Source organism: Miniopterus natalensis, chromosome 19 (genome assembly GCF_054644295.1).
Source record: "Miniopterus natalensis isolate mMinNat1 chromosome 19, mMinNat1.hap1, whole genome shotgun sequence".
NCBI classification, from domain to species: domain Eukaryota; kingdom Metazoa; phylum Chordata; class Mammalia; order Chiroptera; family Miniopteridae; genus Miniopterus; species Miniopterus natalensis.
Genome location: NC_142099.1, coordinates 24,284,893 through 24,298,502, shown reverse-complemented (window position 1 = coordinate 24,298,502; position 13,610 = coordinate 24,284,893). Strand labels below are relative to the sequence as shown.

At 42.6% G+C, this 13,610-nt stretch overlaps 1 protein-coding gene across 2 annotated transcripts in view; it reads left to right on the top strand.

Moving 5' to 3' along the window:
• Positions 1 to 13,610, top strand: part of KCNK2 (potassium two pore domain channel subfamily K member 2) — a 136,642-nt gene that overhangs the window by 89,582 nt on the left and 33,450 nt on the right. For both annotated transcript variants that reach the window (XM_016224668.2, XM_087827674.1), the window contains exons 4-5: positions 8,633 to 8,793; positions 10,252 to 10,438. In XM_016224668.2, the coding sequence (XP_016080154.1) occupies positions 8,633 to 8,793; positions 10,252 to 10,438 (348 nt within the window). The remainder of the gene's footprint in view (positions 1 to 8,632; positions 8,794 to 10,251; positions 10,439 to 13,610) is intronic.

Below are 13,610 nucleotides of genomic sequence, written 5' to 3'. Positions count from 1 at the left end.
GATTCTGATGTGTCCCCCAACACTCCTTTTACTTGTAAATATTGAATTAAGCAAAGTATATCTGCTTTTACATCGTGTGAGAAAACCTTATATGATATTGAGACTACATGGTCTCACTCTTTTGATATTGAGGATATAGTTTTTAAACATGTAAATGTACATTCTTAATTTTTTTCTATAGTATATCTTATAAAAATTAAGATACACAAGTAAGTTAGTTCAAAGATATTTAATTTGTCAAAGTAAATTTGAATGAGTCTGATTGCAATTGAGGAAATTTATTACAAATCAAAGACGGCATAGCTTTCTTTGACAGTTCAGATTAATATCCACCAAGATCCAACTTTCTAAAATGAAAAAAAATTATTTTGCATTTATTGTATTGATTATACTACTATTAAGGCAATTTGGCGATGGGCGAATTGCATAGTTTTATCATTTTACCGCTCATAGTGTTAAAGAAAGAAGTATTCAGTGACATGGTTAAAGAACAGTAAGGCAGGCCTTTTTCAGGACTACCATGAAAGATATAGGGACCGCTGCAATGGGATTTTGTTAAAGGGGAGAGGGGTTGGGCTTAGCTCTCCAACAAGGCAAAGTGGAAATATATAACCAAGAAGCAGGAATTAGGGCCAGAAGATTGAAAATTACTAAGGGGAAACCTTTTTCTTGTATTGAAGAAAAAGCTGGGTAAGTTTGAAAACAATGTGAAGATTGTGGATTTTGCTTAAAATAACCTAATAGGATTCTTGCTAAAGGCCCATAAAGCTGATCAAATATCGCCTGGGTGGTGGTGGCAGATGAGAAACCTGAGTAGATATCAAGGGTGATCAGATATTGAGGATGGGGAATTCTGCCAAAACTGAATTAGCAGGCATAGCCCGTGTGGCTCAGGGGTTGAGCATCTAACTGTGATCCCGGAGATTGCGGTTCGATTCCCAGTCAGGGCACATGTGGGCTCGATCCCCAGTAGGGGGCGTGCAGGAGGCAGCCGACCAATGACTCTCATCATTGATATTTCTATCTCTCCCTCTCCCTTCCTCTCTCTGAAATCAATAAAGACATATTTAAAAACAACAACAAACAAAACTGATTTAGCAGGATTCTTGCTAGATGTGGACATTATGAGAAAGGCCAAGGGATCACAAAGACTTGGTGAAAAGGAGAGCTCAGGAGATGCATTATCATAAAAGTCCAGATTCCAGACCTACAATCTGTCCATATCTGGGAAAGCTTGGTTATCTTGGGATAAGAGCAGAATCAGATAATAAGAGGCAGTTAAATAGCATGTGAATTCACAGCCATTTCTACAAGAATTATTTCATTACACTTTGAACAGATCTGTTTATTGGCTTGAGCTTCACATAAAATAGCTGGCCAACATTTAGTGGTCACATTTTATTTAAAATGCACATCTTTCAACACAATTAAATCCACAAAGTGAGATGCTCTCACAGTAAATGGCCTGTGGGGCCCGAGAAGGACCTTGAGATGAGCTGTTTCACTTCTCCCGTGTCATGTTCACTGGAGGCTTTTGTCACTGGCGAAACAGTGGGTGATGGTCTAGTACTATTTAAATGCACTGTTACCCCTGCTCCCCTCATGATTTCTCCCCCTCTGCTCCCCCACTTACCAAGCACATACTTGCATCGGTGAATTTGATAGGATGCAAACCAATGTGTTGAAGAAAAAGCTGGGTAAGTTAGAAAACAACATGTAGATTCATCATTATTGTTGTTCTTCTGGCAAAATTCCTTTGCAGGGGAATTTCCTCTCCACCTTTAGCTGCAGTGGTGCCTTGTTAGCAAAAAATGTTTGCTAGGGGCTCATTCAATGAACAACATAAGGAACTTGTAACCTCTTAAAGAACTGCAAATTTACAAGTGTGATGTAGAATTTTGTTACGTAAGTTGCAACCAAAGATAGCAAGGGAGCTGTCTGGTGAAATACTGTGTCAAGTGGCTTCTGGGCCAAACCAGAAGTGTTTAGAAAGGCTCAACTGACAGGAGCCAAAGAAAGACTTTCGTAGAGAATAGGTGGAAACAAAGCAAGGAAGTTCTCTGATTGGCTGTAGCTTGCCGAGCTGCCTTATTTGGGAAAGCCCACTTGGCTGTTGGTGATGGGTTGTCCTTAGGTTTTGGTTTCTTAACCTTGGAGCATTTACTAGGTTAGGTTTGGGTTTGCTTAAGTAGGCTGAGAAGGTATTGGAACCACCTCAGTCTAAATGGCTCCCTAGTTTAATTAAATTGAGACAGATAATTAAAAAATTACAAATTCTTACAGTGTTTGAAGGAGAGCATTATTTATCTATGATATTAACAGATTCTGTCAGAAAAATGAGCTGTCCACTTGGGACTGTTCAGAAGGGGTGGCATACACAGCCTCCTGCTAGATGCTCCACTTCCAGTGAACAGCAGCTGTCTATAGAAGGCCCTTCCCTGAAAGTGATAGGAAGAAGAGATGATAGTTATTCTGGGTGATGTACTCATATAAATGCCAAGAGTTGGCTTATTGGTGTTGGCTTGGCTTCTGTCTAAATCCATGGCACAGGCTACTTACGGTCTCTTAAATTTGACTATTTTATTCTGTAATGTACTGAAAAGTAGGTGGCAGAGAGGGGCAAAGCCCTAACTTGTAGTGCTTGCCAATCTCTGCGGCATAAAATATTCCTACTACAACTGATTCCAAGCTACTAACGTGAAGTCAGCTGACTTGCAGAATTCCTGAGAATTTAACAGTTGATCTTCAAGCCAGCTCTGGAATACCATCGAACCCCTCTCCTTGCCCCCCAGGTCTCACCCTCTGGCCTCTGCTCCACCCCACCTCCTCCAAGGCCACGTCCCATGGTCCCATCTCTCCTCCGTCTGCCCGGTTCCCTCGAGTTCTTTGGACGCCCCCTGACTGACACACCTGTCACTCTCTTGTTATGCATATGAGATGCCAAAACCCGAGGGCTGCTTTCTCAAGGAGGAGCGTTTTGAGTGTGGACAACATTCATTTAGGAGTTAAAGGAAACCACAGCTTAATTCTGCTTCCTTTTCACCTTGCTATAACAGTCATACCTCAAGGCAATGAAGAGGCTGCCAACTGGCCAGGGAGAGAGTCGGAAAGTCCAGACAGTCACAAAGATTAGTATCTTAAAAGCTGACAAACTATGGCTTAGCGTTCATGGATACCTTTCATCTGGGCTCATAAATCCGTGCATAGTATCAAGTCGGTTAACCAGCGTCTTTCCATTCACTGGGTAGAACACTTGGTAAATCTGCGGAGGGAAGTCTCCTCTTACTTTATACAGGGGGGGGGCGGGGGAGAAAACACGAGGAGCCATCCCCCCAAATAGCCACTTGATTCTGTCACCCAGGGAGCTGTGTGGGGGTCTGCAGGAGCGCCCTTCCCGTCAGGAAAGTGCTGGGTCACTCCGTGTGTGTGCCCTGGGGAGAGGTGGCTGAGTGAGGGGCGCTGCCCCCGAGGCACGGGTTCGGCCGCAGAGCTCAGCATGATGGTGGCCAGAGAACCATTGGGAAGGTGGAGCAGAAGACGCTTGGAGAAGAGCCATATCAGGCCCCCGCCGTCCTACTCGACTCCCTTCTAGTTTCCTTCTGCTAACTTTGTTATGGAGGTCATGAAAAATCCAGCACGGAGGTGCCACATGGGATTGGTCTCAATTTTTTGATCAATGAAAGGCAGATTTCCTTATATCCAGAATTCTCATTGGATTTTGGGCCCTTTTATTGGTGATGCAAAGAGGCTTCCTGAGGAAATCCTGTCAGCTTATCCGAGGATGTTCTAGCTGCCTCCAGGCCGAATCTGAGCCAGTGGTAGATGAGAACTTGGAGCTGTTGTTCCTTACGCCCTTTTAACTTGCATGGTGCAGATCAAATGGAGCCCTCTAACAGCTAGGCTTTTCTTTTTTAAACAATAGGATCTATTTCTAGCAATGCCACAGTCAGAACAATAAAAAAAAAAAAAAAAGTTATTTCTTTATTTTTGATCTGGATCCTTCCGGCAGGTAGGTTACTCTTATGGCTGTAACGGAAGACATTTGTGCTCTTGTGCAAAAAGAGAAAATGGGATGGACTAGGGTATCACGCAGACGCCTGCCCTACCTCAGGCCACATAGTCATTCATCTGGAGAAACAGTAAAGAACAGTGTTGGATCTTAGCAGGGCTCTCTGGAATAACCAGAGGACTCATGTCAGAACAGTCCACCCTGCCAAGTTGACCAGGCCTCGCTTACTGATGTTAGACTACAGGACAGGGTTGAGGTGGTTGAGTTCCATTCTTGGATAGTGTACAGAAATGATGCACTGTTGCAAATAGTTGTGGTCAAACATTCCCTGACTTTTTAACCTTTGCGATGGCCTTTGTCTCCTTCAGATAACCCTGATACTGTCACGGGACAGGGACCGGGACCCAGGTGGGTCTGCCCTGGCACGGTCTGGAACGTGTGGGTTCTTGACTTCATGCAGGAAGGATAAATACAAGAGTCCACCTGATTTTGAGAGTATATTTATTAAAGTTGGGGACAAGTGTAACAAAAGAAGAGCTTAAGATAGAAGGGCAAGATCGTAGCAGCGAGAGTGAGCCTAGGCAGAGCTGCCTGGCCCTTTGGAAAGAAAGTCACAGAGGCAGAAGAAGTGAGCCAGCTGGGCTGCATGGACTCAGCAAACAAGTTACACAGGCAAAAGGAGGGCCCTTGGAGACAAGTTCAGGGGAGAGCCCGGGACAGGCTGCCGCTGCCCACTGCTCCCCTGGTTGCAAGCCTCCAGGGAGCTATAGAGCTTAGGAGAAAGGAAGCAAAGATACACACCAGAGGGAAGAAGCGGGAGAAAGGGACGGCGTGCCCTGGGTCCTTAGTCTTAAGGGGTTTTATCAGTTTTCTAAAGATGGGGAATTTGGGGGGAGGTCTCAATCAGAATATTCATCAGCTTTCCAGGTGTGTCCTTTAATACTCTGATGCATCAAAATGAGCAGATAGAGGGGTCAGGGTCATTCTCTGGTCAGTTTCACCTTCAAAAAATGTCACCAGAAAGGGAGTGTGACCGAGGTGGGTCTGCCCCAGCAAGGTCTGGAATGTGTAAACCATTTGCTTCTAAGTGTCCTCGGTTAGGGAAGACGAAATCTTGCGATTTATTAGCTAGCTGTAAATTGCTCGGCCGTCTGTTTAGTTATCTGTCCCAGTTTCCCCATTCCACTTGCCAACGAATTTTCCTAGGTCTTTGCTAACCTGCCTCAGTACAAGGTTTCTGGGCCCTTATCACGTGTGCCCTGGGTGGATCCTTTGCACATATTGCTCTGGTATAGACCGTTGTAAAGGCCTTAGCAGATAAAAACAGATGGGAGGTAAATGCATTAAATGTGTGGACTCCTTACATCAGGGCCTGTGGTCTTGCCAGTTTTCCCTAGGTCCTGAGTGCCAGCCACGGCAGGTTCTTAATCCATCTCAAGGGCTCTCAGCCCTCCCTCATGCTGATACAGGAACTTCTGGGTCCATTACAACCCACAGAGATTTCGGAAGCCACGTCAGAACAAGACAGTGGATGGACAAGAACCTCGCTCCCTCCTCTCATTCCTTCTTCCCCACACGGGGATCTGCTAGTAATTCTAGGCTTGTTTCTTCTATATGAAATGATTATTACCCCCTTTACTGTCCTATTGCTTCATCTGCCTTCATGTTTTCTTTTCTGGCGCTGTTTATGTGTTTATTTCCAGATACTGTAGCTAGTTGGTGAAAGTTTGAGGAACAGAATATTTATATACTCTCAAAGTGTTTCCTCCTAAATGACTTAGTAATTGCAAAGGACAAAATAGTAACTTTTCAATGGGACAATCTAGTGGACGCACTTTTAGCCGACTACGCAAAGTCAACATCGCCACCTAAGACACAGCATCATGGGCCTCTGGCTGTGATTCACTGAGAAGGACCCAGTATCACTTATGTGATACTCCTGCCAAAAAATGTATCACTAGAATCTGTCTCTGAGGAGGTACTAGACACATTTAAATAACAATAACTCGTTTGTATTTTTTAAACAGCCTCAAAGTCATGAAAGACAAAGAAAAGCTTAGGAACTATTCCAGAAGATGAAAGGAACCTGAAGAGATGTTCTAATTAAATGTACTGCGTAATCTTGGATTGGATCCTGGAACAGGGAAAACAATGTCCTAAAGGACTTTAATAGGACAGTGGCAAGATTTGAATATAGATTGTAGGTTAGATGATGGTGTTGCTCGGTCCAAAATGTCACAGGCTGCAGGTGCTTCTTATAGCCACTTACGCCACTTCGGCTGTGGTTACCCCAGCATGAGCTCACGTTCTGTAGCTTGGACCCGTCGCTCTTGTTCTTTGCCTCACGCGCTTCAGCAGGCCCGTTTCCTTTTCTGTGTTTTAATCATTCCGATAGATAGTTGAAAGCAGCTCTCTGCCTTCTTCCATTCTCGGCTTCTTTTCTTCAGCCTAAACATCCTGATCCTTTCAACCATTATAGTGACAAATTGCCTTGCCCTCTGCGCGCTGTTTTCCAGGGCTCCTTCCAAAGAATGGCACCTGCATTCGACAGAACATTTCGGAACATAGTGGAGAGCTTTGTGTGATCGCGACCCTACCCATCTGGCTCTTACATAGTTCGTATACTGATAGGGCTAAGTACGTGATTGGCTACTCTTTGCTTCTACCAATGCTATTACAATGGTAAATTATAATAATAACTATTATAGTGCCTAACATACAGGGTGGGGCAAAAGTAGGTTTAGTTGTTCATATGGAAAATAATAAAATAATTCATTAATAATAATACGAGAGTAAACTGTTTTGTGTACTCACAATTGTAAACCTACTTTTGCCCCACCCTGTCTATTGAACACAGATAGTATAATAGAATTTGCTAAGCTCTCTTCATGTAGCGGCTTACTTAGTTCTTACACCTCGATGAAGTAGATAATAGTAACAGTCACACCCTTTTACCAAACGAGGAAATAATCTGCCCAGGGTCACGTATCTAGTGAGCAACGGATCCAGAAATGGCTATAATATAGTGTGAAACTTTTAAAGGCTATTAATCCTGATTTCTCTCTCAATCAGATAATTTTAGACTTTTGAGTAAAATGCTTCTAAAAACCATGATGTTTGTATATCTTACTGTAAATCTGTGGACTTTTTATAAGATGATCAGTAGTGACCGTCTTAAGAGACATCGTTAAATTCTCACATCTAATTCCCTATCTGCTACAAACACGAATTTACAAGCTGTTTGATATAAACGTGCATTTACCTCGTATCCCCAAAACGTTACACCAAGATGACAGAAAACATGTAAAAATAATGGGGACAAGTTCCACAGTGAGGTTGAAGGCAGGGGAGGTGGGGTGAGGGAACCCCACAGGAATGGATTTGGGGGATGATATGAAACATATAGATTCAGGTTGACAGTGAACCCTTTTTGAACTGAGGAGCCCACATCTCCCATAGAAGCAAAATAGAGGATTCCAAAGAGAAGTTTTTCTGAAGTCACCAAAATTAGAAGCAGAAGGGAGCCTGTGGTCAGTAGCCTATAAATTAATCAAAATTTGTGGAATTTTGTAGCGGTCTCCAGTCTTCACCTCCAGCATAAAGATGTGACTACAAGCATTTCAGAGTTAAATTACAGATATTCCCAGAGCAGGCAGTGGGCCTGAGGCGCGGTCGGTGTCTGGGAGCTGGCGGCCACCGTGAGGAACCAGGGGACCCTTCTCTCGGGCCTTATGTGAGGTGCACGCTCAGAGGAAAGCCCGGTCAGACGCCAGCCCCCTTCTCTCTGGCCCGCCCAACTGCCGCTTCAACCAGGGCTCCTCCCAGAATCTTACGTGCACCGTGATTCCCACTGAGGCTGGGAATACATTTCAGCCGCAAACACCAACCAAGCTAGTGTTGTACTGTGCTTACAAGTAGGAAAATAGGTCCAGGGGCTCGCAAACACTTGAAGAAATTCACCTAAATAAAGGAAGCCTGGGACTTCTCGCGTGGAATTGAATTAATACGGGGTACAAGACCAAAAAACAGAGAAATGAATATAATTATTACTTTCATGGCATAACAACAGGCTAATGAAAAAAGGCAAAGTTCTTGGAAGTTAGATACATTAAAAACAAAAACAAAAATCTTAGGAAGTGAGTTGACTAGCAATGAACACCAAACTGACTGAGTAGGAGGAAGGGAAAGATGGAGATATTATGGGGGGGAAAAAACATGTGGTTAACGTGATCAGATACCAGCCCAATAAGACAACACACTCTTCTCAGCAAATGGCAATGAAAGCCTTGTACTGTAGTCAACAGGATTATAAGTATAGAGAGACCGAAGTACATTTAATGAAAATATTTGCTTTATTACATGTGGTACCCCTTCAGTTTGCATTATCTAGTGTAACTGGAACAATGGCTCTACTTTGTAGATTTTTTTAAATGTTTGCTTATGAGTATTTTATATTAAAATATATTAAAAGTATATGTAATATAAAGGGATTCTTAACTAGTTGAAATCTGTGATTGATACCTTTAATATTTAGAAATTTTTGAATCAACCTTGAAGTCATGTGCTTTAAACCATTACTCATTTATAAACAACTGAATTCTTTTTTTTTTTTAATATACCTAGGGTTTGGAAACATTTCACCACGCACAGAAGGAGGGAAGATCTTCTGTATCATCTATGCCTTACTGGGAATTCCCCTCTTTGGTTTTCTGTTGGCTGGAGTTGGAGATCAGCTAGGGACCATATTTGGAAAAGGAATTGCAAAAGTGGAAGATACGTTTATTGTAAGTATGATAGCCTTTTCACTACACGCAGTTATTGCTTAATGCATTAAAATATTACACTTTTTCTATTACCTCGGTGCATTTATATGTACTCCTATCAGCATGTCACTCACTGTATAGTTATTTTTATACTTACCTGAATGAATAAGTGAAGTTTTTCAGTTTAAATCATAGTTCCAGTTTTTGGCATTCGCTACCTTTCATACTAAAGTTCGAAATTCACTCTCAGATGTTTTTCCTGTTAGAAAGGAGTAGGTGTGGTTGTGCCAGAGCAGAAGTTTTATCGTCTGGGCATTATACTTATGTTGATATTAAAATCCCTTGTGTTTATATTGACTGAGAAATGGGCTTAGGGGCGTGAACTCGGGAGGACTGAGTGGCTCATTTATTCAGCTTCGAGCGCGTGCTGGGTGCTGGGCAGTGTCGCTCGCGCTGTGTCTGGTTAGGGACACACCCTAGCGGCCCTGGCTCAGCGTTGAGCGTGGACACTTCTGGGACCTCGGCACGTGTGACTTCATCTCGCTCCCAGATACGTGATGAGGATGGTGGACTAGAGCACCTTCTCACTTTTTGTTCTGTGGTTTCCTGGACCTTTATTTCTAGAAACATTTCAGGCCCTAAACGTCACGGTTCTTCCATGGCAGGGCTGCAGCCTGTAGTTTTCACAGTAGACGGGACAGATCCGGTCAGAGATGAAACCCGGGCGGTGATCAATCCCAAAAGGAGGTCTGGAGATAAACTGGGGTCTGCAGCACCTTCATTTAATGCCACACTGGGGAGGCTCCTGATAAGAGAAGGTGACGGCACACGGGTTCTCCGATGGCTGCAGCTCAGGGGAGTGGAAGACTGAGCCCTGCTTACGGATCATCTTTGATACAGTCAGTCTTACGGTTCAAGGCCGTAGAACAGGGAGACAGTTCCTCTGGTTCACTTGGGAACCAAATGTGGGCTTTAAGCCTCTTAATACTGCACTTTAATCAACTGAATATTGGTTGGAAAATGTGATAGAAGTGAGAATGCGTCATTTTACCAATTATCGGTAGTAAACATTCAACTCATGGTTCGGTTCTTTCCATTTTCATATATTTCTAGATGGCATTTACCCCTCAATCAATTGTATGCCTAACAGCACAGAAATATTTTAAGGGTAGTTCAGGTAAACAAAAGAATGATGTAAATTGGAAATGATGTCCTCAACGCAAATGTCCTTTATTTCGGAGAGTATTTTACTTTGGAGAGTACGTTGTAAAGCTGTGGAAGACTAAGTTGGCATCATTATTAGCATTGGGTGTTTCGGGCTGTTTCGGGTAGACCCAACTTTGTCGTTACTTATAAAGGCAATCGAAAAGGGAACAAGATAACATTCCCGCCTGCTAACTTGCTGTTAACAGTGTACATAGGTTACTCTGCGCCCGGGCCAGTGGTCAGTCATCTCAGTCAGCTTCTCTCCCCCCCCAGAAGTGGAACGTTAGCCAGACCAAGATCCGCATCATCTCCACCATCATATTTATACTGTTCGGCTGCGTGCTCTTCGTGGCTCTGCCCGCCGTCATATTCAAGCACATAGAAGGCTGGAGTGCTCTGGACGCCATTTATTTCGTGGTCATCACCCTGACAACCATCGGCTTTGGAGACTACGTTGCTGGTAAGTTGTCCCTGGCCCGGCCGGTGCCCTCCTGACCCGTGTCCCCTCGGTAGGCTCTTCGCTTGGGCTTGCAGCGCAGCGGGGACGGCGTTGGTTGGCCAAGGCCGCCGCAGCCAAGCCCACAAACCGGGTGGCTTTAAACAGAAGAAATTCAGCCTCTGTTGGAAGTGCAAAGTCAAGGGGCCAGCAGGGCATGGGGCTCTGAGATTCGGGCAGGCCCCGTCCTCACCTCCGTCCAGCTGCTGGTGGAGGCCGTCGGTCCTTACTGGCTCTCGGCTTCCACCCGCGTCACCCAGCTCTGCTTCCAGCATCCCGTGGCTTTCTCCCTGTGTCCCTGCCACCGTGTCCAAAGGATGCCAGTCATGTTGGATTAAAAGGCCACTCTGGCCCGGCCGGGCGTGGCTGAGCGGTTGAGTGTCCACCTAGGGCCCAGGCGATCGGGGTTCGATTCCCGGTCAGGGCACATGCCCGGGTTGTGGGCTGCAGCCGATCAATGACTTTCTCATCATTGATGTTTCTATCTCTCTCTCCCTCGCCTTTCTTCTCTCTGAAATCAATAAAGATATATTTAATAAAAAAAAAAAAAGGCAGCTCTGGTCCAGTCTGAGTGCATCATAACTAGTTACATCCGTAAGGACCGTATTTCTAAATCAGGCCGAGTTCCAAAGTACTGAGGGTTAGGACTTCAACATATATTTCTGGAAGACACATTTTAATCCATAGCAGTGACAAAGCCAAAAAAAGTCACTCCGTGAGGGGGAGGTAAGCATATTGGTGCAGTTGGACCTTTATTTTTTATTCCATGAAAGAAATAAAATTGTTGGGTGTTGAGAATTTTGTATTCCAACCCTATTTTCATAAACCAAATATCTGCCTCTTAATGTTTTATTTTTAGTGATACAAGAATTTGAGTTTAACTTACTTTGCTCTTTTTACGTGGGCTTTTTCATGCCTTAGTTTAAAAAAACACCTGTAAACTTTAGAAGATGTTCTTAGTTACTTAAAAGCTTCTTTTCTCTAAGATATTTACCTTCTTTAATTTTCAATTCTCAGGACAGTATTTTTGGCCCTTGCTAAAGTGTCCACTTCTTTAAATTCATTAAAAATTTTTTTTTCTTTTCTATAGATGTTACTTCAATTGTTTGCTTAATTGTTGTAGCTCTTAGAGTGTACATTTCTGTCATTTCGACTCTCTTTTTCCCGTTATATTATTTAACTATTATTCTAATTCCAGTTTTAAATAAATTATAATTGTGGTAAAAGTAAGATAATGATGATCATGGATCATTTTGACCAGTTCCTGAAAATCTAAACCATTCTTTAAAAAGAAAAAAAGAAAAAAATCAATTTGAAGTCTTAGAAAAACCTGGTGAACATTATAGCAGGGATGTACCATTGAATTTTCCAGAATAAACTCACCAGCCTAATTTAGTTTCAGGAGAGTTTTATACTTTCTGGCTATTTACTGTTCTTTTTTGACCCAAACTTCTCACTTAAATATTTTCAGAAAGGGAACCTGTGGCGTAATTCTATAAAATCTCACAGAAGGCTGCTGGTTTGTATGTTTTTATTGATTGGTTAATTACAGTTTAGCTTGACCAAGCCTCCCTTCCTGGGGAATGTATAATATTTTTGATGTTGAGGATGTTTTCACGAGTGAAGCTTCGCTTTGGTCAGAAATACTATGTACACGTCTGTGTGCCGGATGGAGGCCCCGGGACAGGCGGGCACACCGCTGTGCTGGGATCCTTTAGTTTTCCAACTGGCACAGTGTGGAGAGAAGAAGCTCAGACATTTGTACCTCCATATACGTACCTCTGCCCTAAAACACCCACTTTTCTACGTCTCATCAAAGCTGTACACTTGGCTTAAGTACAAGCGGAAAGTGTATTAATATACACTTACACTTGTGGAATGTTAATCTTAGGCTCTTGTTCCACTTTGTAATATAATTAACAAGGTCTCATAATAGCTAGAATGTATAGGTATTCAGTGGTGCATCTTCTATTTGTAGGCTGACAGCATTGTAGTGCTTTTATTATCTTATTTAATTTTTAACACTTATTTTTATAGTTTTGCATAGTTTTATTTAGTTTGCAGCTTTATGGCGTGCAATTGATAAATAAAATTGTAAGATATTCAAAGTGGTGTTTCGTACACATACATGTTGTAGAAGGATTCCTGCCATCTAGTTAATTAGCACACCCATCACCTCACATATTTATCCGTTTTTTCAGTGAGAGCAGTTAACTTCCATTCTCTTAGCAAATTCCAATGATATTCCAGTGTATGTGTTATTTTCAACAGTTGGCCCACATGGTCTGAGACTCTAAATACCCAAAAATTATAAATAAAAGAAATGTGGGTGGAATCCTAATATAGTGTTGTATATTTGTGACCAGAGTACCAGAAAAAAAAAAAAAAAGGACAAATATTTTTATTTTGTGGTTTTGTAGAAGATGAAAAACACCTTTTTTTTTAACTTACTTTAAGAGATCAACACTCTGAAACTGGCTAGATCACGTGGGTCTGTTAGTGACGGAGTGCAGGTCAGTGAAAACATCTGTGTTTCAGTGGGGACCCTGAAGTTTAGAGCCATGGCACAGTATTGTAGGGGAACAGTAACAAAATGGTATTTGTGTGGCTTCGAGTTTGGACTAATAACCATTTTTATTATTACTAGGATCTTTTGTAACAGTCTTTAAATTGATTATTTTAATTTTACAGAGGAAATAATGAAAAATGGTAGAAATACACTTTGCTAATCATCAGCAAAGGAATTTGCTATGATTATAGTGGCAAATGCTGAGAAAGGTAAGTTAGAGAAGAGGCAGATTGACACTAGTTTCGCTGACTTATCTCTGTCTCCTTATTTATGTATTTTGTAGCTATTTTGGTCTTTGTGAGACTGTAGTGCCCTGCTTCTAAGATTGTAGTCTTTACATGCCAGGTCCCTTTGCCCAGGGAGTGTTTCTGGAATGAGAATGTGGGTGGAGGGGCAGGTGCATGGCACAGGCTGGGTAGGAAATGTGTGCCCTTTGCAAAAGTCTTTGGAAAAACAAAAGTTATGAGGGTTTTTTTTCAAAAGGATCTTGGGAAAGAATTGCCTCATACAGTTCGATATAAAAATTGTGTTTGCTTATGGGTGCTTTGTGACTATAAAGTAAAATTA